General features: G+C 47.8%; 1 protein-coding gene across 3 annotated transcripts in view; it reads right to left on the bottom strand.

Moving 5' to 3' along the window:
- Positions 1 to 1,046: 1,046 nt before the first annotated feature.
- MYBPC2 (myosin binding protein C2) overlaps positions 1,047 to 22,941 on the bottom strand; it is a 44,572-nt gene continuing 22,677 nt past the window's right edge. For 2 of the 3 annotated variants that reach the window (XM_048517419.1, XM_048517422.1), the window contains exons 16-29: positions 22,028 to 22,167; positions 21,307 to 21,466; positions 21,099 to 21,203; positions 20,334 to 20,522; positions 19,352 to 19,486; positions 17,384 to 17,551; positions 16,931 to 17,019; positions 15,265 to 15,460; positions 4,629 to 4,768; positions 3,445 to 3,604; positions 3,096 to 3,232; positions 2,170 to 2,356; positions 1,634 to 1,676; positions 1,047 to 1,254 (exon numbers count right to left, since the gene is read on the bottom strand). In XM_048517419.1, coding sequence (XP_048373376.1) covers positions 1,666 to 1,676; positions 2,170 to 2,356; positions 3,096 to 3,232; positions 3,445 to 3,604; positions 4,629 to 4,768; positions 15,265 to 15,460; positions 16,931 to 17,019; positions 17,384 to 17,551; positions 19,352 to 19,486; positions 20,334 to 20,522; positions 21,099 to 21,203; positions 21,307 to 21,466; positions 22,028 to 22,167 — 1,817 coding nt within the window. In that variant the 3' untranslated portion in view covers positions 1,047 to 1,254; positions 1,634 to 1,665. Of the gene's footprint in view, positions 1,255 to 1,629; positions 1,677 to 2,169; positions 2,357 to 3,095; positions 3,233 to 3,444; positions 3,605 to 4,628; positions 4,769 to 15,264; positions 15,461 to 16,930; positions 17,020 to 17,383; positions 17,552 to 19,351; positions 19,487 to 20,333; positions 20,523 to 21,098; positions 21,204 to 21,306; positions 21,467 to 22,027; positions 22,168 to 22,941 lie in introns of all 3 variants that reach the window. The other variant, XM_048517420.1, reaches the window with a different exon arrangement.

The following is a 22,941-nucleotide window of genomic DNA, read 5'->3' as shown; positions in this document are numbered from 1 at the left end:
TGCACACCCAGTGCATCATGCCCAGTGGTGGGATCCAAAAATTTTAGTATCAGGTTCCCATGGTGGTGGGATTCAAACAGTGGCGTAGTGCCAATGGGGCTGAAGGCCCGAGGCCGCAGCCACTGACAGGCGTGGCCGGGCATTCTGGGGGCGGGGCGTTAATAATTTCTCTGTTACTGTAAAAAACTCTTACTGTAAAAAAAAGTTCCTAATTTCCAGCTGGTATCTTTCTGTCCATGAATTTTAAGCTCATTACTTAGCATAAGTCCTATCGTCTACTGCCAAGCAGAAACAACTACTTCTCCTCTAATTGACTGCCTGTCAAATGCTTAATACTTCCAAATACCTCTAATTTTGTTTCTAGAAATCCAAAAGAAGGATACTTTCCTTAAACAAGGAACTTTACCATATTTCTAAAATATGTTTTTAAAACAGCCCAACGGGGAGAATTATCCTGTTTTCTACCTTTGCTAACCAGCCACATAGGAAACAACAGGACTTTATGATTTTTGGACCTAATGGAATTTCTAACGGAAAAGCAGACCCAATTAGTAACCCCTCTCGGCACACACAAATAATTAGTAGCCCACTCTCGGGAACTGGTGAGAGCCTGCTGGATCCCACCTCTGATCAAGCCCCACCCCTTCCCCCCTTGGCACTATGTCACTGATTCTTTGTTACAGTAGGTTGCTGCAAATTTACGATGGGGAAAAGGCTGTTCTTGCAAGGAGCTTCCATGGTTTAGGGCACCGTTTCTCCCTTAGGGAAGCCCTGCAATTCTAGCACCAAGCAGGCAAAGTTGCTTTCATGGACAGGCTCCGTGGTATCTGACACCCTTCCTCCCTGCAAGAAATTGCTCCCACAGACAGAAACCATCTCCCGCTCATCCCTAATAAAAACGGTCTTGCTCATCTTATCCTCCAAGGCCTGTGCTTATACCAGCCTTTCCTCCACATCCAAGTCAGGATCATCTCTACAGCTGATCCACCTCCCAGCCCCAATGTATTCACCGACCCCCTCTGTAAAATGATGGACCGATTCAAAGATTGTCCCATCAAGATATTTTTATTGATACACCAACTAACCAGACAGACACACAGACAGATATAAGGGAGCTGGCTGCTCTATGGTAGTTGCTTCTATCCGAGTGCAAGATGGGTGGGTTTTTTCTTGCAGGGCCGGGAGATAAACATCTCGACACCCCCATGCAGAACATGTAGGATGGGCCACCTTGATGCAAAGGACAGTTGTACGCTGCGGGCAGAGCAAAGCAGAAGTCACAAGAGTTGACGCTTTCGAGGCAAGCGAGATAATTCACCTTCAAAGTTCCCTATCCACCAAACCTTCCCTCCCAACCAGGCTTCCAAAATATGGTTTATTTGCCCTCTTCCTTGATTTAGCTTCATCCTCTTCCATTCAGTACTTCCCCCTACCCTATTTTAAACCCACAGTTCCCCCCACAGACACAAGGCACATTCATCCCCCCCCCCAAAAAAAGCAGGAGCCCTGCTCTCAGGGCTCTTTCTGCTCCCAACTTTGCGTCTAGATCCATAAGGGATTTCCTTAAAATTTAAAGAACTGCATGTCCCTTCTGTGAACACAACAGGAAGGGTGTGGGTGGATTCTTACCTACCTCCTGCAATCCTAGCAGTTGTGGCAATAAGATTACTGTGGCGCTAGAGGGACGAAAGAGGACAGAAAGATGGTGTTAGGTTGAGAGTAGGCTTAGTGAATACCCTAAAAATTCGGTAAAATTAGGATTCGTTTTTATTTGGGCATAAAATTATCTGCATGCCTGAATAAGACAAATAACATATTCGGATATAACTGAATATTCGTGTGTATCCGAAAAATGCGGGTCCATCTGATTTTTTGGGTATTTTTGTGTTTTTTGCATTTTGGCCTGCAGGGGGTGCCTCTTTAAAGCTAGTGGCACCAAAATTTCAGGGTATCATCCAGAGACTGTCCTGATGATATGAACCGACTGGTAAAGTTTGGTTCAGGGGGGACAAAGTTATGGACCCCCAAAGGCAGTGCCCCATCCTCCATTGTTGCACCCGAATCTCCAAGCCTAGTTGAGAGTCTGGTAGGCCTGCGCATGAGAAGGAACGTACCACTTCTCCAAAGAGAATACGTTCTCAACCCATCTCTCTTTCAACCCATGGTTACCTTTGACCTCCAACTTGCACTCTACAAAGGCTTCTCCAAGTTCGTTAATGGCTTTGCAGGAGTACGTGGCGCTGTCAAAAGGGCTCGGCTTCCGGATGTTGAGGGTCAGCACCCCTTGGCTGTTTTTCTGGAGGAACTTTGGATCCCCGCTGAGATCCATTTTGTTCTTCATCCAGATCACTCTGGGCTGGGAACAGACAGGAGGGACTTAAAAGGGAGGCAGCTGAAATGTCCTCGTGGCGGCCACCCTCATTTTAAACCGCAAGTGCCCTTCATGGATTAGACCATACCACCTACCATGCCCCAAAGCAATCAGTTAGGACTGTGAAAACCTTACAAAGTTTGCAATCAGATTTCAGAGTTGCAATTCTTTAAGAAGAAGCATTTGGATTGATACCCCACTTTTCTCAACTGTATGGAGTCTCAAGGCAGCTTACAAACTCCTTCCCCTCCCCACAACAGACACCGTGTGAGTTAGGTGGGGCTGAGAGAGTTCTGAGAGAACTGTGACCAGCCCAAGGTCATCCAACAGGCTTCACGCGGTTCACCAGATTAGAGGCTGCCACTCATGTGGAGGAGTGGGGACTCAAACCTGTTCTCCACACTGGAGTCCACAGCTCTTAACCACTATACCACACTGGCTCTTCAAACTGTGGAACTGAAAATCATGTCATTTGTGCAATGAGGCCCAAACTTCACATTATTCGATTTTTTGTCTTCTCTGACTAAAAGTGATTTGTTTATTGTCACACAACCTTTTTTATCGATTAATAAAAAGAACACCTTGAGCCACCTCAACCACCTACTTCCCCATTTTCTCTCCTTCCCATTAATATCTCACACCGCCAGCTTTTCCCCTTGCATAACCCCAATCCAACCACACCATTTCATCCTAGTCTATTCTGTGGCTCAGACTCAGTACATACTTTGGGGTGTCCCCTCACAGCACAGTTGAGGGCGGTGGTATATCCAGCCACTACTGTCCGATCAACCAGTGGCGTTAGAAACATGGGGGCCATGCGGAAGTCGTGTTCTTGGTAGTCCATCCGTTTACAGATTATCCCTGAAGAGAAAGGGAGACATCAAGTAGCAGAGTCCCAAGGATTCAGGTGTCCTGACCTAGGATCTCAACTTTCTCTGGTATATCCCACCAGTTTCTCCAGAAAACACTATGAAATGGTGCCTTCTAATCCACTAGAACTCCCTCTGAAATCCCACAGGTCTCCCACAGAGTTGTGGGAGAAACCCAGGTTATCAGCCGAGGGAGGCACTTACCAGATTTCTGAATGTAAGCAGTGTTTTTTGTGACTCCAGGATTCTCACTGAGTCCACAAATGTTCTCACTGAAGACTCGGAAGAAATACTCGTTGCCCATGATGAGGTCAGACACAGTGCAGCGTGTGAGACGGTTGTGTTCATAGACCGTGAACCACTCCTAGGGGAAGAAAAGCAGGAACAGGCAAACATTTAGAGAGGGGTACATTCAGAGACAAAATACAGCCAGGCTTGTAAGATCTCCTGCTGTTAAGAATGTATATCACCAACAAGGTAAGGTGTGACATGAGACAAAGTAGACCATATGTATCTGATCGCCACCCCCTCTAAAGGAAAGAAGTATAGGACGTACTTCTTGTTGGTCCTTTTCTCTTCCAAACAGCCCCCTCCCAGTTGAAATCCCGTATTGAGATCCCAAATTCAAGAATACATATTTGGAGTCCTAGCTAGTGGGGAAGGGGGAAAATCTGGTTGGAAAGCAATAATTCTTCTTAGTCCAATAAATAATGGCTTTAAAAAAATTATTTTGCTACGATTTTATCCTGTCTCCTGGCCACTGGTGAATTATGAACATACACCATACTCTGTCCCACCAAAACCTAAAAATGTGGTTCTGCATTGTTCGAAGAAAGCGAAAGCAGTGGCCATAGTGGCCATTTTAATACCGGGACTCTTTTTCTTCCACTGTAGAAAAAAAGTCCCGATAGTAAAATGGCCGCCATGGATAAAACCACCTGTATCTCTGGAATCCCTCAGCCTATCACAGTCGTGTTAACGGCATCCAGCATTCTGCCTCACTAAGGGATTCTTCTCCACCCACCAGTTTTTCCAAAACTCAAACCTTCCAATTTCTTCATTTTTTCCCCTGGTCTCAGAAGATGGCTCCCACCTCCTTTCGGTACAAAGAAGGCCCAGGAAGTGGCTGCAGATTAATTCAACATTGAGGCTCTTTCTTTCTGTGAGACAAGGTATAGAAGGAAAGGCCTTTCCCTGAAAGGTGTCAGCAGTAATTGGAGCCCCAGGTACCGTTCTTAGAAACGACACCCCTGCTCAGTAGTCTAGAGGTAAGTCGTAATTCTGAGAGATTTCCAGGCCCCACCTAAAAGCTGGCAAGCCTAGGCCTGAAGCCAGCCGGTTTGTTAATTAGGTTTCGACAGCTCAGTCGAAGAGGAAAGTGGTGTTACCATGGTCTTCTTGTCCGCTTTCTGGATGGAGTAGCCCGTGATCTCTGAATTCCCATCATCCTTTGGAGGTTCCCACTCTATCAAAGCGTTGAATCCCCACACCTCTTTCACCATCACATTATGTGCCGGGCCTGGCTTCTCTGCAAGGGAAATGGGAAATGAAGTTACGGCACTGCTGAAAGGGAACATGGCGAGAGAACGGCCCTTTAGCTAATGGCGTAAAGAAGAAGAAGAAGAGTTTGGATTTATATCCCCCCCTTTCTCTCCTGCAGGAGACTCAAAGGGGCTTACAATCTCCTTGCCCTTCCCCCCTCACAACAAACACCCTGTGAGGTAGGTAGGGCTGAGAGAGCTCCGAGAAGCTGTGACTAGCCCAAGGTCACCCAGCTGGCGTGTATGGGAGTGTACAGGCTAATCTGAATTCCCCAGATAAGCCTCCACAGCTCAGGCGGCAGAGCTGGGAATCAAACCCGGTTCCTCCAGATTAGATACACGAGCTCTTATCCTCCTATGCCACTGCTGCTCCTAGGAAGGTTCTTCCTAGTGAAGGAGACTAGGCTGCGTCGGGGTGGGGGAGAACTCTGAGCCCCTGTAACATCTGCAATATCCAATATTGCCCACAAAGTGGATGATTCAGGTACCAGATGTGATGTGTCCAGCACCGCAAAGCAAACATGTGTTTATAAAGTGCCGTCAAGACATAGCTAATGTTCAGTGACCCAGCAAGGGCCTTCCAAGGGAAGTGAAAAGCAAAAGTAGCTTGCCATGGCTTTCCTCTGCAGAGTCTTCTTTAGAGGTCTCCCTTCCAACAACACACGCACGCACGCACGCACGCACACACACACACACCCGGGCTTCTGAGATCTTACGAGATTGGGCTACACCATGCTGCCTTCCCTCTCCCAACGCCAAAAAGGTCGTTGTCCCCCCCCCCCCCCAATAAAGTTGGGCTAAGCTGAACAGCGGTTGCTCAGTAATTATTTTCATCTCCTTTTAGGAGGATCAGGGTGGAACATTTGCAATAGCTCCTGCCGAGTTTTATTAATTCCTGCTGCAAATTAATTGCGTTAACCGCATGTTTTGCCTTTGTTGTTCAGCTTCTGTTCCTATTTTTGTACCCGCTGCAGGAATTTTTAGCTTAAGACTGCAGCTGTGTTTTAACCCGTGCTTGGCTTCCATGTCCACTGTGAGCAATTGGGGGGGGCGGGCGGGGGGGACCTCAGTGCTCAAAGACATTGTAGTGGATTAATTAATTGCCGCTCACCACACTGCAAACACAGAATACTGAGAAGTGTGTGTGAGTGTGTGTGTAAATAGAGATTCCTGGTGCTTTGCACTGGCTTCGAGCGCTTTTTAATGTACATGTGAGCATGGTGCCCATCAATGCATCAGCCACTGATGTGAGTTAGTCACTCTTCCCCGCTGGCTGAGTAGCTGCTCTACCATGGCTACTTCCTCCTGTCAGTGAACAAAGTATCTTGTGGATACTTGCCTGAAATAGGGTGCATTCAGACAATCCTGACAACCGAATTAGAGGTTTATCAGGTCAGGTGTGACCACTGCTTTTTTGTTTCACTGATTCCATCGTCCTACTCAAAGGTGCAGAGCTTTGCTGAACGTTTACTATCTTGATCCAGTGCCTTTTGGATAGATGGCGGGATGGACGGATGGGCGGGTGGGCGGGTGGGCGGGCGGGTGGGTTGGTGGGAAGGGAGGGAGGGAGGGAGGGAGGGAGGGAGGGAGGGAGGGAGGGAGGGAGGGAGGGAGGGAGGGAGGGAGAGCCGGAAGAAGGGACCGAGGGAGGCAGGAGGGAAGGGATGGAGGGAGAGCCGGAGGAAGGGACCAAGGGAGGATTAGGGTGTTGTGGGCTTTCCGGGTTGTATGGCTATGTTCCAGTAGCATTTTCTCCTGACGTTTCGCCTGCATCTGTGGCTGGAGGTAGGATTCACACAAATGCAAGAACTTGCCTTCTACTGAACCAGTAGTCCATCAATGTCAGTAGCATATTCTCTGACTGGCAGAGACTTTCTAGGATCTTAGGTAAAGGCCTTTCACATCAACTCTGAGCTGTTCCTTTTACGTGGAAGTACCAGAGCCTGGATCTGCAAAGCAGATGCTCCAGCACTGATCCATGATACCTCCCCACTTGGTTGCAGCCTCCTTTTCTGGCTATCCTACCTGCCCCCGTGCAATGTCCCTGGTGCTGAAGTCCACAATAGAAAGGACACAGGAGTGAACAAAGGATGCTGGAGTCACTTGCCTGAGAAGGGACTGCAGAGGGCAGATCAACCAGCAAGGAAAGGAAGTACCTTGCAGCTCTGTGCTTTCTTTTTGTGTGCCCTTAATAGCCTGCTCCTCCTGCTGGGAAGCGTGACTCTAAAAGCTTTAGACTCTCCCGATATGTGATAGCCTTCGTGTGCATTAAAAGAGAGAGTTGAAAGCAGGTTCACAGCGGTGGATTTCACACAGCACAAATATAACATCTTTAGGACATTATATACAGCGTTTTGGCGAAGAACTTCACACAGCTCTCTTCCCCAAAACGAGTTCAGCTCATCATATACGTTGGGGAGGGAGCAAGCTTGTTTTCTGCTGCTCTACAGACCAGGACCAGGAGGAATGGGTTCAAGGTGAAGGAAAAGAGATTCCGTCTAAACATCAGGAAAAACTTCCTGACTGTCAAAGCTGTTCGACAGTGGAATGGAGCACCTTCCTTATAAGGAGAGGCTGCAGCGTTTGGGACTCTTGAGTTTGGAGAGGAGACGTCTGAGGGGGGATATGATTGAAGTCTATGAAATTATGCATGGGGTAGAAAATGTTGACAGAGAGAAATTTTTCTCTCTTTCTCACAATACTAGAACCAGGGGGCATACATTGAAAATGCTGGGGGGAAGAATTAGGACCAATAAAAGGAAACACTTCTTCACGCAACGTGTGATTGGTGTTTGAAATATGCTGCCACAGGATGTGGTGATGGCCACTAACCTGGATAGCTTTAAAAGGGGCTTGGACAGATTTATGGAGGAGAAGTCGATTTATGGCTACCAATCTTGATCCTCTTGGATCTGAGATTGCAAATGCCTTAACAGTCCAGGTGCTCGGGAGCAACAGCCGCAGAAGGCCATTGCTTTCACATCCTGCATGTGAGCTCCCAAAGGCACCTGGTGGGCCACTGCGAGTAGCAGAGAGCTAGACTAGATGGACTCTGGTCTGATCCAGCTGGCTTGTTCTTATGTTCTTATGTTCTTATGGAATGCACTGCCTCGGAGAGTGGTGGAGTCTTCTTCTTTGGAGGTTTTTAAAGAGAGGCTCAATGGTCATCTGTCAGGAGTGCTTTGATTGTGTGTTCCTGCATTGCAAGGGGTTGGACTTGATGGCCCTTGGGGTCTCTTCCAACTCCATGATTCTATGAGTCTATATCTCTAGACCTGGGTTTTTCAAAGATCAGTAAGGTTTCCCCTCCCAACTCAGCTTGAAGGCGATTCCTGCCTGCTGAACAATTGCCAGCAGGCAGGAAATGCTTTAGTTCTCCTTCTCAAACCTCTCACTGTTGTTTCTGCCACTGTGTGTGCTGCAGGAGATTCTTCGTGGAGATTCCCCGTGGAGGTTTTCTCTGCTTGCAGCTCATGTTTGCCATTTCACTGTCAAAAGCAGGTGAATAAAGTTCGTTCAGCTTAGTGATCCCATGCATGTGTTATTTTTCCTTTTTGTTTCGTTTTGAGGGGGTTGTCTCCCAAGCTACGGCAGCACTAGAGAAGCTGCAATATGCGCATATTCGTGTTGCTGTAGCTTTGCAGACAGCCCCCTCAAAACAAAAACAAAAAACAACAACCCATGTATGGAATCATTGGCAAAACCAACTTTATTCATCTACTATTGACAGCAAAGTAGCAAACGGATGAACTATAGCAGAGGAAACCTCTATGGGGAATCTCCAAGGAGAATCTCCTACAATGACAGGGGCCACTGAGAAACTGACAAGAGCTCCTTGCGGCAGGTGGGAAAAAAAGATCAGTTTTGGCTGGCAACGCTTGTGTTTTCTCACCCTCTGGGAACACAATATCTCAAAACAGATTTCTTTATAACAGTGATGGCGAACCTTTTCGAGACCGAGTGCCCAAATTGCAACCCAAAACCCACTTATTTATCGCAAAGTGCCAACCCGGCAATTTAACCTGAATACTGAGGTTTTAGTTTAGAAAAAACAGTTGGCTCCGAGGCTTGTGTTACTCGGGAGTAAGCTGGGTGAAGCAACCGTGCAACACTTTGAATGGGTGAATCACGACCCTAGGAGGGTTTACTCAGAAGCAAGCCCCATTGCCACAAACCGAGCCTACTCCCAGGTAAAGGATCGTGCCCAGGCCAGTCTAGATGTGTGTTTGTGCCCACAGAAAGGGCTCTGAGTGCCACCTCTGGCACTCGTGCCATAGGTTCGCCACCACTGCTTTATAATGTCCTAAAAATGTTATATTTATGCTGCGTGGAATCCACCAGTGCTGGAAAACTCTTGCCAATTGTCTGCTTCCGGCCCTTGCTGCACATGCAGAATAATGCACTTTCAATCCACTTTCAGTGCACTTTACAGCTGGATTTTACTGTGCGGAATAGCAAGATCCACTTGCAAACCAGGCATTTCCATCTAGCCAGCCGGCCTAATCAGTACTAACATTGGCCTCCCATGATGGGTGCATGGGGGGGAGGGGGGTTCTCGCCATTTGTAGTTGGTTTTTACTGTTTTTAATCATGTTTTTATTGGCTATTGTTTATTTGTATTACATTTAACGTTGTCCCGTCCTGAGCCCTTTCGGGAAGGGCGGGGTACAAAAACAAAATTTAAACAAATCAGTGTACGGAAGGGGCCTCTGATCTGCAACATGCCAATGAAATCCCAGCCCCCATCCAATGGTGCCATTTAGTTTGACAGCGGTAGAGCACGAGGCCGAGGGCAGCATCTTCCCAAATATATTCCTCTTCAAAGGCGCAGCAGCAGCAGCAGGCCCTGGGAAGATGCTCAGTTTCACTTCCAACATCGCAGCGGCCAAGCAGGGATTAGAAGCAGCCGTTCAAAACTGCGCTGTCTGGGAAAGGGGAAGGGAGAGGGATTGGCAAACCCTTCTGCAGCATTCGGGGTGGGGGTGGCGGTGGGGGGGGAGATGACATCTGGCTTAAGCCGTCAAGAAAGCTTAAATATAGAGCAAAGGAATATGATCTGTCTGTGCTAGATGAGGAAAGGGCGGGGAGCAGGAGGGTGTGTAAAAGAAGATAGGAGGGATGGCGGGGGGGGGGAAGGCATGAAGCAAGGAGAGGAGGGCTGGGAAGGCAAGAAGTGGGGGCACAGATGAAGAAGAAGAAGAAGAGTTTGGATTTATATCCCCCCTTTCTCTCCTGTAGGAGACTCAAAGGGGCTTACAATCTCCTTGCCCTTCCCCCCTCACAACAAACACCCTGTGAGGTAGGTGGGGCTGAGAGAATTCAGAAGAACTGTGACTAGCCCAAGGTCACCCAGCTGGCGTGTGTGGGAGTGCACAGGCTAATCTGAATTCCCCAGATAAGCCTCCACAGCTCAAGCGGCAGAGCGGGGAATCAAACCCGGTTCCTCCAGATTAGATACACAAGCTCTTAACCTCCTACGCCACTGCTGCTTCTGTGATGATGAGATTCAGATGAGATTCAGCCCCAAACGGGCAGCATGAGATGTGCCTCAAAATGATGACAGGACCCCTACAGGGCAGACAACTGTCACTCCCCAGCAGGGGCGTACCGCCCAGGGGGACATATGGGGTCAAATGTCCCCAGGCTGCGGCCATTAATCACGTGAGAGGCAGAAAATCGCCCCCACATCCCTCCTCCTTCCCCCCCGAGTCCATACACTGACTTCAAGATCTGGTGCAAAAAAACACGTTGTTTGGTCATGGTGGGGGAGGGCGGCCGCCCATACCAGGGGTGGGCGTGGAAAACTCAGATTTTGCACCGGGCAACATTTTCCCTAGATATGCCTCTGCTCCCCGGCCACCCCTGGAAATGCCTCTTGGCTGGCATCCCGATGGCGCCCACTTGTTCAGCAGGCAGGAGGTTGAGTAATGTGATGCCAACTCTGCTGTCTCCTTTGCCTCTTCTATGCCAGCCCTGGGAGCTGGCTGCAGGGAGGGTTCCCACCAGGACTAGCGGAGGGGAGTCGGGTGAAACAAAGCCGGATTAAAGCTTGTTAGTGGTTTAGCAGCTGCAGTAAGGAGAAAGCGCTGGCTCTCTTTCCTTCCCCCTGTAGGATCCAGGCCACTCCCTAACCTCAGTCGTTCTGCATTCAAAGGCCAACTGCACCCCCCCCCCCATGTCCCTATTTAACCCAAACCTCTATCTACCCATTGTTGCATGTTCTTTAGCTTTATAGTCCTCCACAGAGCAGCAGTGGCGTAGGAGGTTAAGAGCTCGTGTATCTAATCTGGAGGAACCAGGTTTGATTCCCCGCTCTGCCGCCTGAGCTGTGGAGGCTTATCTGGGGAATTCATATTAGCCTGTACACTCCCACACACGCCAGCTGGGTGACCTTGGGCTAGTCACAGCTTCTCAGAGCTCTCTCAGCCCCACCTACCTCACAGGGTCTTTGTTGTGAGGGGGGAAGGGCAAGGAGATTGTAAGCCCCTTTGAGTCTCCTGCAGGAGAGAAAGGGGGATATAAATCCAAACTCTTCTTCTCTTCTTCACATAACTTTGTGTCCTCACTGAACTGACATATATGTTATGCACTATTCTTAGATGGTTAAATCACCATTACATGTTTCTGGATTTGCCTCTCAAATCCCTCTCCCAACTTTTGGATCTGCCTAGTATCCCCACCCCTAAATTATGGATCTGCCTCTCATTCCGCCCCTCCCCCCCCCTCCACACACAACTTCTGTCTGGATCTGTCTCTTCCTCCTGCCCCCAACTTACAGGATGGCAGGAGGCAGAAGCTGGTGAGGGCAGGGCTCAGGAAGAGGAGGCATGGCGGTGGCCATTGTTGCCAGCAAGGCCAGGTGAGATCTCGGCTTGCTGCTGCACCTGTTGCCATGAGTGCTGCACCTGGGCATCTTCAAGCTCAGGGGAGAAGCAGGCGGGTGTCCAGCAAAGGCTGGCAGGTATAGGGCACAAAAAGAGAAGGCACTATGACTGCCATTGTTGGTACCAGGCAAGTTCAGGGTGGGGCCACTTCCTGCGCCTTGCCAAGGAATGCCCAGGGCCCATAACCCCCTGGTAACATTTCTGAGGTCAAGGCAACCTCTTGTATCCAGTTGGGAAGTGACACAGAAGGAGACAATCTTGAACTGCCCGGGAGGGAGAAGAATGCAAATATGCATTAGGTGCATCTGGAATAAGGTTACGGGGAGAGCTGGATGTAACAGCTGAGTGGCAAGTCTGAATAGGAACTGAGGATGAAAGAAGTAGGGTGGCTTGGTTACCAGTAAGGGGGCCGTGGTTGAGTGGTTCCGCAGCTGCTTGGCACACAGAAGGACCAAGGTTCAATCCTCGTTAACTCCAGCTAAAAGGATCAGGTAGGCAGTGATATGAAAGCCCTTCACATGAGACCCACACGAGGAAACAATATGGCCCTTGACAGACCCAGGGCCTGACGGTATAAAGCAGCTGTGACTGACTGTGTGTATCTAGCATTGGACAAAATGCTAAAAGGGCCAGCCTGCTTCAAGCTTTGGCCTACTGAAACCAGAGCTCTATAACCTGAGTCTGTGACCTCCCTGAAGAACAAAACTGGACATAATGGGTAGTCACATGTTCATGTATTTACATCTCTGCCCCGTTCACATATATAGCTTTGAGACTGTGCCTTCAGAAATGCCCCCTCCCCAGCCTGCAACCCCCATTGTCAGCAATGCAGAAAAATCAAAGCAGAACAAAGATTCTTGGGCAAATTTCTGGAATGTTCTTGGAGGGGGCGCATTTTTAGACGTATCAGCACCAAAATTTCAGGGTATCATCTGGAGACTGTCCTGATGGAACCGCCAAAGCTTGGTGCATTTTGGTTCAGGGGGGACAAAGTTATGGACCTTCCAAAGGGTAGCCCCCATCTCCTTAGCACTAAGTACTTAGTACTTACTACACCTTAGTACTTAGTACACCTTAGTACACCTGCCTTAGAACACCTTAGTACACCTTAATACACCTTAGTACACCTGCCTTAGCACACCTTAGTACACCTTAGTACACCTGCCTTAGCACACCTTAGCACACCTTAGTACACCTGCCTTAGCACACCTTAGTACACCTGCCTTAGCACACTTTATGACACCTTAGTACACCTTGGTGTACCTGCCTTAGCACACCTGCCTTAGCACACCTTAGTACACCTTAGTACACCTGCCTTAGTACACCTTAGTACACCTTAGTACACCTGCCTTAGCACACCTTAGTACACCTTAGTACACCTGCCTTAGCACACCTTAGTACACCTTAGTACACCTGCCTTAGCACACCTTAGTACACCTTAGTACACCTTAGTACACCTGCCTTAGCACACCTTAGCACACCTTAGTACACCTTAGTACACCTGCCTTAGCACACCTTAGTACACCTGCCTTAGCACACCTTAGTACACCTTAGTACACCTTAGTACACCTGCCTTAGCACACCTTAGTACACCTTAGTACACCTGCCTTAGCACACCTTAGCACACCTTAGTACACCTTAGTACACCTGCCTTAGCACACCTTAGTACACCTTAATACACCTGCCTTGGTAGACCTTAGTACACCTGCCTTAGTGCCCCTTAATACACCTTAATACACCTGCCTTGGTACACCTTAGTACACCTGCCTTAGTACACCTTAATACACCTTAATACACCTGCTTTGGTACACCTTAGTACACCTTAGTACACCTGCCTTAGTGCACCTTAATACACCTTAATACAGCTGCCTTAGTACACCTTAGTACACCTTAATACACCTGCCTTAGTACACCTTAGTACACCTGCCTTAGTACACCTTAATACATCTTAGTACACCTTAGTACACCTTAGTACACCAGCCTTAGTACACCTTAGTACACCTTAGTACACCTGCCTTAGTGCACCTTAATACACCTTAGTACACCTGCCTTAGTACACCTTAGTACACCTTAATACACCTGCCTTAGTACACCTTAGTACACCTTAGTACACCTGCCTTAATACACCTTAGTACATTTGCTGGTCAATGACCGTAAATAAACTGACAACAACAACACCTTAGTACACCTTAGTACACCTGCCTTAGTGCCCCTTAATACACCTTAGTACACCTTAATACACCTGCCTTAGTACACCTTAATACACCTTAATACACCTGCCTTAGTACACCTTAGTACACCTGCCTTAGTACACCTTACTACACATTAATACACCTTAGTGCACCTTAATACACCTTAATACACCTGCCTTAGTACACCTTAGTACACCTTAGTACATCTGCCTTAGTACACCTTAATACACCTTAATACACCTGCCTTGGTACACCTTAATACACCTTAATACACCTAAATATACCTGCCTTAGTACACCTTAATACACCTTAGTACACCTTAATACACCTTAATACACCTGCCTTAGTACACCTTAATACACCTTAATACACCTGCCTTAGTACACCTTAATACACCTTAATACACCTGCCTTAGTACACCTTAATACACCTGTCTTAGCACACCTTAGCACCTTAGCATATCTCCCATTCTTTCCAATGGGAGCTATGGAGATGGGGGCTACCCTTTGTCCCCCCTGAACCAAACTGCATCAAACTGCATAAGGATAGTCTCCTGATGATTTTGCTGAAATTTTGGTGCCGATATGTCTAAAAATGCACACCCTGCAGACACCAATGACCTGGTGCAAAAAAAAAATTGGGTTGTGGTGGGGTGGCCGCCCATGGGGGGGGGGGGGCATCCAACTCAGGTTTTGCCCCGGGCTCCAGTTTGCCTCGTTGTCATTGCCTTCATGGGCTGAGAGAGTTCTGAGCGAACTGGGTGTGGCCCAAGGCCATTCAGCAGGCTTCATGTGCAAGAGTGGGGGAGCACACTTGGTTCCCCAAATTAGAAGAAGAGTTTGGATTTATACCCCACTTTTCTCAACCACAAGGAGTCTCAAAGCAGCTTATAAACGCCTTCCTTTCCTCTCCCCACAAGAGGCACCATGTGAGGTATGTGGGGCTGAGAAGAAGGGAAGGAGTGACTAGCTGGCTTCAAGTGTAGAACTAGGGAATTTATTTTTTATTTTATTGGATTTGTATCCTGTCCATTCCCAGCCAATGCCGGGCTGGTTCACCAATTTAGAAGAACAGTTTAGATGTATACCTCGCTTTTCTTAATGGTAAGGATTCCCAAAGCAGCTTACAAACTCCTTCCCTTCCTCTCCCCCCAACTGGCACCTTGGGAGGTAAGTGGGGCTGAGAGAGTTTGGAGAGAACTGTGACCGGCCCAGGGTCACCCAGGGAGTGAGATACAAATCTAGTTTACCAGATTAGAATCTGTTGCTCATGTGGACGAGTGGGGGAATCAAACCTGGTTCTCCAGATTAGAATCCACCGGCTCTTAACCACCACCCCACACAGGCTCGACCACATAGATTAGGTTTCAGTTTCAAAACATATCTTCTGAATCTGCAGCAGCCTTACCCACAATACGGATCTTGATCACGGCTTTGTCCTCCATGTTCTCAATCTGAACGGCGAGCTCGTAGTGGCCCGAGTGGTGGCGGGCAGCCGAGCGGATGAAGAGGATGGTGTCCATGTCCGAGGTACGAACGGCCACCTCCTTGGGGTCGAGAGGCTTCCCCTCTTTTGTCCACGTCACTTTAGGACGAGGTTTACCCTGGAATTAGCAGAACGCCTGATGTTGGACCTTCTTTCTAGTGGTACCCCTTTACCTCCCAAGCTCTCCCGGACGGTAGAGTGCCCTTTAGCAGGGGCAGTGTTCTGTCCCATTGGGATGGATCCAGACAGTTTTTCTGTGGATGGAAAAGGAAGGAAGGGTCCCCTTTGGCCACCCAAAAAGGATTATGCAGGACACCTGCAGGGGAAAACGCCATGTGGAACAGGGAATAAGGAGGGGAAATGGGCCAGATTGAGTGAAAAATCTGGATGGATCCACCCAGTTACTGGAAGTTTCCTCTATTGAGATCCTCGGGTTAAGATAGGTGTGTCCAGCTCTGGCCTCCAGATGTTCATGGACTATGATTTCCATCAGCCTCTGCCAACATAGTCAATTGGCCAGGCTGGCAGGCTCTGATGGGAATTGTAGTCAATAACATCTGGAGAGCCAGAGTCGGACGTCCCTGGGTTAAGACAACAATCCCCAACGCAGTGTCTGTGGCAACATGGCACATGTCAATGCATTTCCTGTTGCCTCCTTCCTTCTTCCCAATCCAAAAAAGAGCCAGCCTTGACTTCCTGCCAACCAACTGCGGTAGGAGATGTCTCAGAAGGCATCCCCTTTGCATCTGCACTGAGCACCAATTCAGAAACAATCATCTCCACCATAGCTTGGAACTTCCTAATACTTCTTTGATCGGTTTGAACTCCCAGGGCAGCCATTTTTGTGGTGGTGATACCCACTTGCTAAAGTGTCCTTCGGCTTCACAAGGCTGAGGACTTCTGGCTTAGGTCAAAGGAAACCACAGGAAATTAGGCTCCCGAGACAACTATTAAACCCCTACAGCTCTTTCCACCTTCTTGGTTCAAATATACCATTATCCCAGACTTTAGTTAATGCCACAGACTTGAAGCCCAAGCTGCCTTTCCATTGCAAGGGACAGTTCTACTCATGGGGGAAGGGAAGGTCAATTTTGTCATTCTCCCCCCCCCACACACACACACAAACAACCACCCCCTCTCTGTCATGTTCCCTGAAGGTTTATTGACCACAGGAAATAGCTCTGCTCTTCCCCACTCATCATCATGGGCACTTCCAGGGGATCTACAGCTGGCTTTTGCGAAAAGTCCAAAAATATGGATAGAAATATCGATATAACATAGAAATAGCAATATAAAAATCTAAAGGGCTTTAAAAACAAAGCCGGCAATCTTGCGACGACCAGGAGCAACCCGGAAGCAGGGGCAGGCAAGCCACACAGCAGGAAGTGGGGGCCCTCCTCATGTATATACAGAGAAACACAAGGAGACCCTACTAACAGAGCGAAGAGCCCCGAGGAAAACACTTGATGCATAATAGGCCTTTGTCTCCTCTGTGACACTGTTTTGGATTTCAGCATTCGAAGCTTTCCCCAGCAGTGTCCTCAATTACAAATTCCAGAGCTGTAAGTTTTCCCAGCCCATTATTCACCTGGAAGGGGATCACCAAGTTGACTTGCTCCCCCACTCTCCTGATATATGTCTGCCGGAGATGGCGAGGGAGACGAATCTTGGGCTGTTCTACAGTAAGAGAGAGAAAAAAACCAAGAATCCATGCTGTGTTGACACATCCTTAGGGATAATTTTCAAGTTACCAGCTGATCCATTTCATTTCTCTGAGTTCTTTAAGAATTCCTCAGAGAGTAGTATCCATTCTTGCAACTTATCAGCATTTGTACATCCATTAGTTAAGTAAGGAGGAAGTCAGATGAATCATTAATTTGTCTCCTGAGCGTCACGGTCTGAGAATCACTAAACTCAAGATACCACAGAATCTTGGATGGTCTATGTACAAAGCGAACGGTCTGCTACTGCTCCGTAACCTCCTCTTAAATCTGGTTTGAGAACTCAAGGATTATGGTTCAAGACTCTTTAGCGGACTTACGGACAATCTCTCGGATGGTGACTGGCTGTGCGAAGGTGGCTGGTGGACTCTTGCCGGCGATATTGACCGCAACGACCCGGAATAAAAGCTTCTCACCAGTAGGGAGGTCTTTGGCAGTAAAGCCACAGCGTTCAACCAGCTCTGTGTTGGTAGCTATCCATTCATCAGCTGGAAAAGTGATGGGAAAGTAATGGAGAAGACCAGGTTAGTTGGGAAAAGATATTCATGGCAGTCTATATCCTGTTGATAAATTCAAGAAGCTGACTTATACCAAGTCTGGTCAGGCTTGTCTAGTCAGATTTGCAGCAGCTCGCCAGAACCTCGAGGGTTTTAACATGACTTACTGAACTATTCTGCATTCTCGTTTTCCTTGCTTGTACGTTCCTGGTTCTTCAGGGAGGGGGGTGGAGGAGGTGCTGTTCTGCGTGTGTTTTGCTTTCTCTAGTGGTTCACACAATATTACATCAGCTTAAGTGCAGCATAAAAGCCTGCAGTTTAAATCTGTGGGGAGATAAGCTGAACATCAATTGGTGTAATATAAAATGAACCACTAGAGGGAGAAAGACAATATGGAACAGAACCCCACCCCACCCCCACCCCAAGAAGAAACAGGAACTTACAAGAGAGGCAAATGAGAATGCAAAAAAAACCCCACTGCTGGATCGTTGTAAGTGGAAATGGTGGGACCCAAACCTTCTGCATGCAAAGCAATTGCTCTACCACCAAGTTTTTTGGGGGTGGTTAAGCCAAAGGGAATGACTGGGAAAGGTGGAAGTCACAACCAGTGGCCAGGGAAGGACCAAGTCATGGACCACAGTCAGCAAAGAAAGAAACTGTGTTTCTGCTTTTTATACTAAATAAAGTAAGCCTATGAGAAAAATCCCAGTGTCAAGATTTATGTAGATATTCCAAGACAGGCCCCAAAATGGAGCTAATACAGAAGCCAGGTAAAGCTACTAGAAGATTGGGAATGGATAGTGGGAAGGCATGAGCAGTTATCAAGTAATGATAAAAACACTGCAAAGGATACAAGGACAGCAAAGGAATTTGTTAAAGCTGGGCTGGGTCACAGCGTTGAAATTTTAACCCAGAGGCGCCCAGTGTAGTGCCCATGGGCACCATGGCACCTGCAAACATCTTTGGGAAAGTGGGTGGGGCAAAATGGGGCTGTTCTTCAGCAACGTTTCTGATTGGCTGTGCAGGTTTTTTAAAATGTTGCTTTAGCATCTGCAGCCACCATAGCACAAGGATCTGCTCTGTGTGATTGAAGGTCAGCTGTGGTGGCCATTTTGTGGCTGGCTCCGCCTACTATGGCAGTCATGTTGTGGCAGCCTTTTTTGGGGAGGGCTGCCTCTAGCATGCTGTGTCAGAATTCCAAAGGTGCCCACAGGGTCAAAAAGGTTGGGGAACCATGGGTAACTCTATTTGAGCATGAGGACATAAGTGAATGAGGGAGACAGTGGGGCCAGGCTCAAAGATTTGGGGTGTGACTACGTGTTACACTTTCCTTAAGCCATCTCTCAGGGACAGGTTGACAAATGTAATCTGAGACTTCCACACTTCCATATGAGCTTGATTCAGATTTGGCTCGTGGCGTGTAGGGACAAGGGCCTTTGGATTCCCTCTCACTCCATTTTCCCAACCTGAAATGGGCCCAGGTTTGCCCTGCTGGGAAAACTGAACTTTCAGTAAGTACACAAGACTGCATCGGGACCTGGGGTTGGGGGATCCCCCACACCCACCAGGAGCTTGGCTGCTCTAGTCAGGGCGCGGAGGGAAGACTGATTACCCTGGCTTAGTGGGCAGAGGGCACTGTGAGACCAATAGTGAATGCTCATTTTTCAGGAAGAAGAAGGTGTCTTGAGAAGTTCCAAAAGAAGTTTGGGAGTCCCTGCCTCAAGGGAGAGGCACCCGCCCCCTCATTCTACCAGACCCGTCTGCCTTGTTTTTTCCGCTGCAGCGACTCACTTCCTTCTTTGCAGTACTCAATGAGGTAGCCGTCAATGCCACCTGCCCCAACACGATCTGGGGCGCGCCATTTCAGCGTGGCTGTGGTGTCCGTTACATCCTCCAAAGTCAGGTGGAGTGGCTCGCTCGTGGGGGCTGTGGTGGGAAATGGGAACATGAATTACAAATGCATCGTATGATGTGATCCACATGGACTAGGGCCCTTTCCACATAGACACCTTAAAACATTTTGGGGGCAGGAAATAAAATGTTTCCTCCAAGGAGTTCTGCACCGTTTCCCCCCCACCCCCACCCCCCAAATCTTTTATTTGCAGCCTCAACACATTTTAAATGCATCCTCTTTTCTAGCAATTCTTTGGGTTGAAAGGTTTTTTAAAAGGCTTCATTTGTGTGCTGTCCCTTTAAGACGCCATTTTGTGAGCTTGCCTGCAGAGATCCCTTGCCCTGTTTTGAATGCATTTCAGAGTGTTTTTGAGATTTTGGGGTGCTTAATCTTCACTACAGAAAACTCTGGGAACTGCAGAACGATGCTGTGAAGCATGAAGCAATGATTTGGGGGGGAAACTGGAGGGAAACCGGGACACTGGGAAAAAAGGGGAAAAACAAAATGGCAGCCAGGAATCGTTTCAAGAGAGTGAGCATGAACAAAAGGGGGGAATTGAAAACATTTTACAAATGTTTTAGGAGGTTTGTGTGGAAAGGGCCAATGTCATAACCTCCATTATGCCTGTAGGACCAACATTTCTGGAGAAACCCCAATCCCTTTCCCAGTTATGGCTCCTCCTCTCCCTTTGGCTGCCATTTTGAACGACCTGAAGAAGGATCCACATGAGCAAGCAGGGAGGAGAAAGTGATTCCGTTGCCTAAAACTGGAGAACAGAATGATCTTATCTTATCATTTTCCTTTTCTCGTGGATCTATAGTCTGTCCCACCTACTTACTCCTTCCCAATCTGGCCCCCATAGTCACCCCACCTACTCACCAATTGGCATGAAAGGTTTGGTGTTCAGACTGGGCTGAGAGACTCCAATGGCGTTGACAGCAAAGACACGCATCTCATAGAGCACCCCCTCAATCATCTTGGTAGACTCAAAGGTAGTGTCTGTGTAAACCTCAAAATTTATCTTCATCCAGCGCATGCTTCCCTTCTTTTTACGCTCCATCAGGTACCCTGACAAACATAAAAACAAGATAAATGAGGGAGGGAATGAGATGCCTACCATCTTTAGCTAGTTTCCTCAACCAGGGGTTGACATGGTTGTACCATGCCCCAATGCCAGGAAATTGGAGGGTATTTCTAGATGCCATCTCAGCCATTCACTGGTCACAGATATATCTGGCCATTTCTGCACGGTCCAAATATCCTGGCCAACATGTGCCTGTCAGAGCAAACTTAGAGAAAGTGAAGTAAAGTCAAAGCAGACTTATGGTAACAGAGGTGATTTGCCATCACCTGGCTTTGCATAGCAACCATAGACTTCCTTGTTGGTCTCCCATCCAAATACTAATCAGGGTCAAAGCCCACTTAGCTTCTGATATCTGATAAGAACAGGCTAGCCTGGGCCATTGTTCCTTCCTACACTCTTCAAAGTCCATTGAAGTCAACTGGTTTTGTAGGGTGGTTGTAAGATACCCTTGTACACATCTATCACAACAGTTCCTACTTAAGTAATTGTAGGCTCCAAATTAATCTTATCCACAATTTGTATTTAATTTGATGCGAATTATGTCCACTTGAAACTCTCACCTGTCACGGGCATCCCACCATCATATTTAGGTGGCTCCCACACCAAAATGGCCCAGTCTTCTCCAACCTTAGTGATGTGGGCAGCTTCAGGAGGATCAGGAACATCTGGAAAAGACAAGGAGAGATGGACCATAAGGACCCATATAGAACCCCAGGCCAGCTAGGACCACCAGTCTGTCCCAGGTGCTCATCTTGACGTGCTACTCACCCACAACTTTGACATGGAGAGTGGCTGTGTCCTCACCCACCGGATTGGTCACCTTGATGGTGTAACTCCCTTCATCAGAGCGCTCTGCGCATTCTATCACAAAACTGCTCAGTTCCTTCCGCTCTTCTACCCGAACCCGACCCTCGGTCTCAGCAAAGACCTAAAGAATGAGGGAGGGAAGTCAGGGAGGTACAAAAAGATGTTGACATTTGAAAAGGCAAAAGTAAGTTACATAAAGCAGAGATAAGGTTTCCAACAGCAAGTGTTTTGTCAGAAATCAGAAAATATTGGGTCCAATCCACCCAGCTCTTCTGGCTGCATCTCATCCCAGCCTTCTCTTTACAATTGCCTCCATCTCACATGACATTTGTCCATGCAGGTCCCCTGATCCCCATCACAGACTTTATGGCGGCTAAAGAAAACCCCCTCTTCCCTTTCTCACTGGCAGAAAAACTGTTTGGATTTTATTTTGGTTGTACGAAAAGGACCATTGTGTATAGCTTATATGATAGGGGTGTTCAACTCTGGTGCTTCAGATGTTCATGGACTACAATTCCCATCAGCCCCTGCTGGCATGGGAATTGTAGTCCGTGAACTTCTGAAGCACCAGATTTGGACACCCCTGCTGAATGATAATGGCTTTTCTAATTGCATTGCCTTCCAATGCTGTAATCTGGCTCAAGCCTGGCCAAGAAAGGTAGTCAATGAATGAAACACCTACGTCGCTGCCCCTCATCCAGGTGGCAACAGGTGGTGGTTCTCCAGTGATGGGCACATCAAAGCGCAGCTTATTCCCTGCGACCACCACAATGGTATTTGCCTGACCTTGTCCAGAACAGTCCAGGTGGATCTTGGGGGGTTCTAGAGAAACCAGAAAGGACACTGGCGTCAAACTGAGGGCAACCCCCTCCTTTATATTACACACAAAGCCTTCATTGGCGTTTCAATGACAAAAAGTTAAAATAAAATGGGACCAAGTACAAAGTTGCATTACAAAGCACAAGTAAAGTAAAATAGGTTGGGAACAGTCCAGAATCAACTGTTCAGATATACAAAATGGCGACGCTGAGCCAGCAGCTGTGAGGAATCCTCTGTTATGATATTTACTTCAAGGGTTTATCCCCCTTTACTGACTGCGTAGTTATTTTGTATGGAGTTTTCCAGGTACTTTGATTAGTTTGTGTTTCATTTTTCTATGCGATTTGTTGTGAACAGCCCTCCATGTTCTTATGCGTAGGGCATCAATATTTTAAAGATATAGTAAGTGAGAGCTTTTGCACCTGAGCAGGGATTTGAACCTGCATCTTTCCAATCCAACACTCTAGTCAATATATCACACTGGCTTTTCTAGAAAAAGAAGGGGGTGTAGAAGAGATGGTGCTGCCAGGTGGAATGGCGTTTTAACTCGGTTGTGCCTCTCAGTGCTCTCAGCCTACTCATGGCTGATAGGGGCTACTTTGCTAGCAAGTTGAGCAAGTTTTTCTTAGCTCTCACCTCCCCCAATATTGGGGAACTTGAATTTGACAGGTGGACTGGAAGGGTCTGTATTTTAGACCCACAAGTTCTGAGAAAATCCAGAATCATCAGTATGAATGAACAACAGAGCTCTTGGAAACAGACTTCCCCTTATCTTAG

This window comes from Sphaerodactylus townsendi, linkage group LG15 (assembly GCF_021028975.2).
Source record: "Sphaerodactylus townsendi isolate TG3544 linkage group LG15, MPM_Stown_v2.3, whole genome shotgun sequence".
NCBI classification, from domain to species: Eukaryota; Metazoa; Chordata; class Lepidosauria; order Squamata; family Sphaerodactylidae; genus Sphaerodactylus; species Sphaerodactylus townsendi.
Note: the sequence above shows the minus strand (reverse complement) of the source record. Positions and strands in the feature narration are given on the sequence as shown.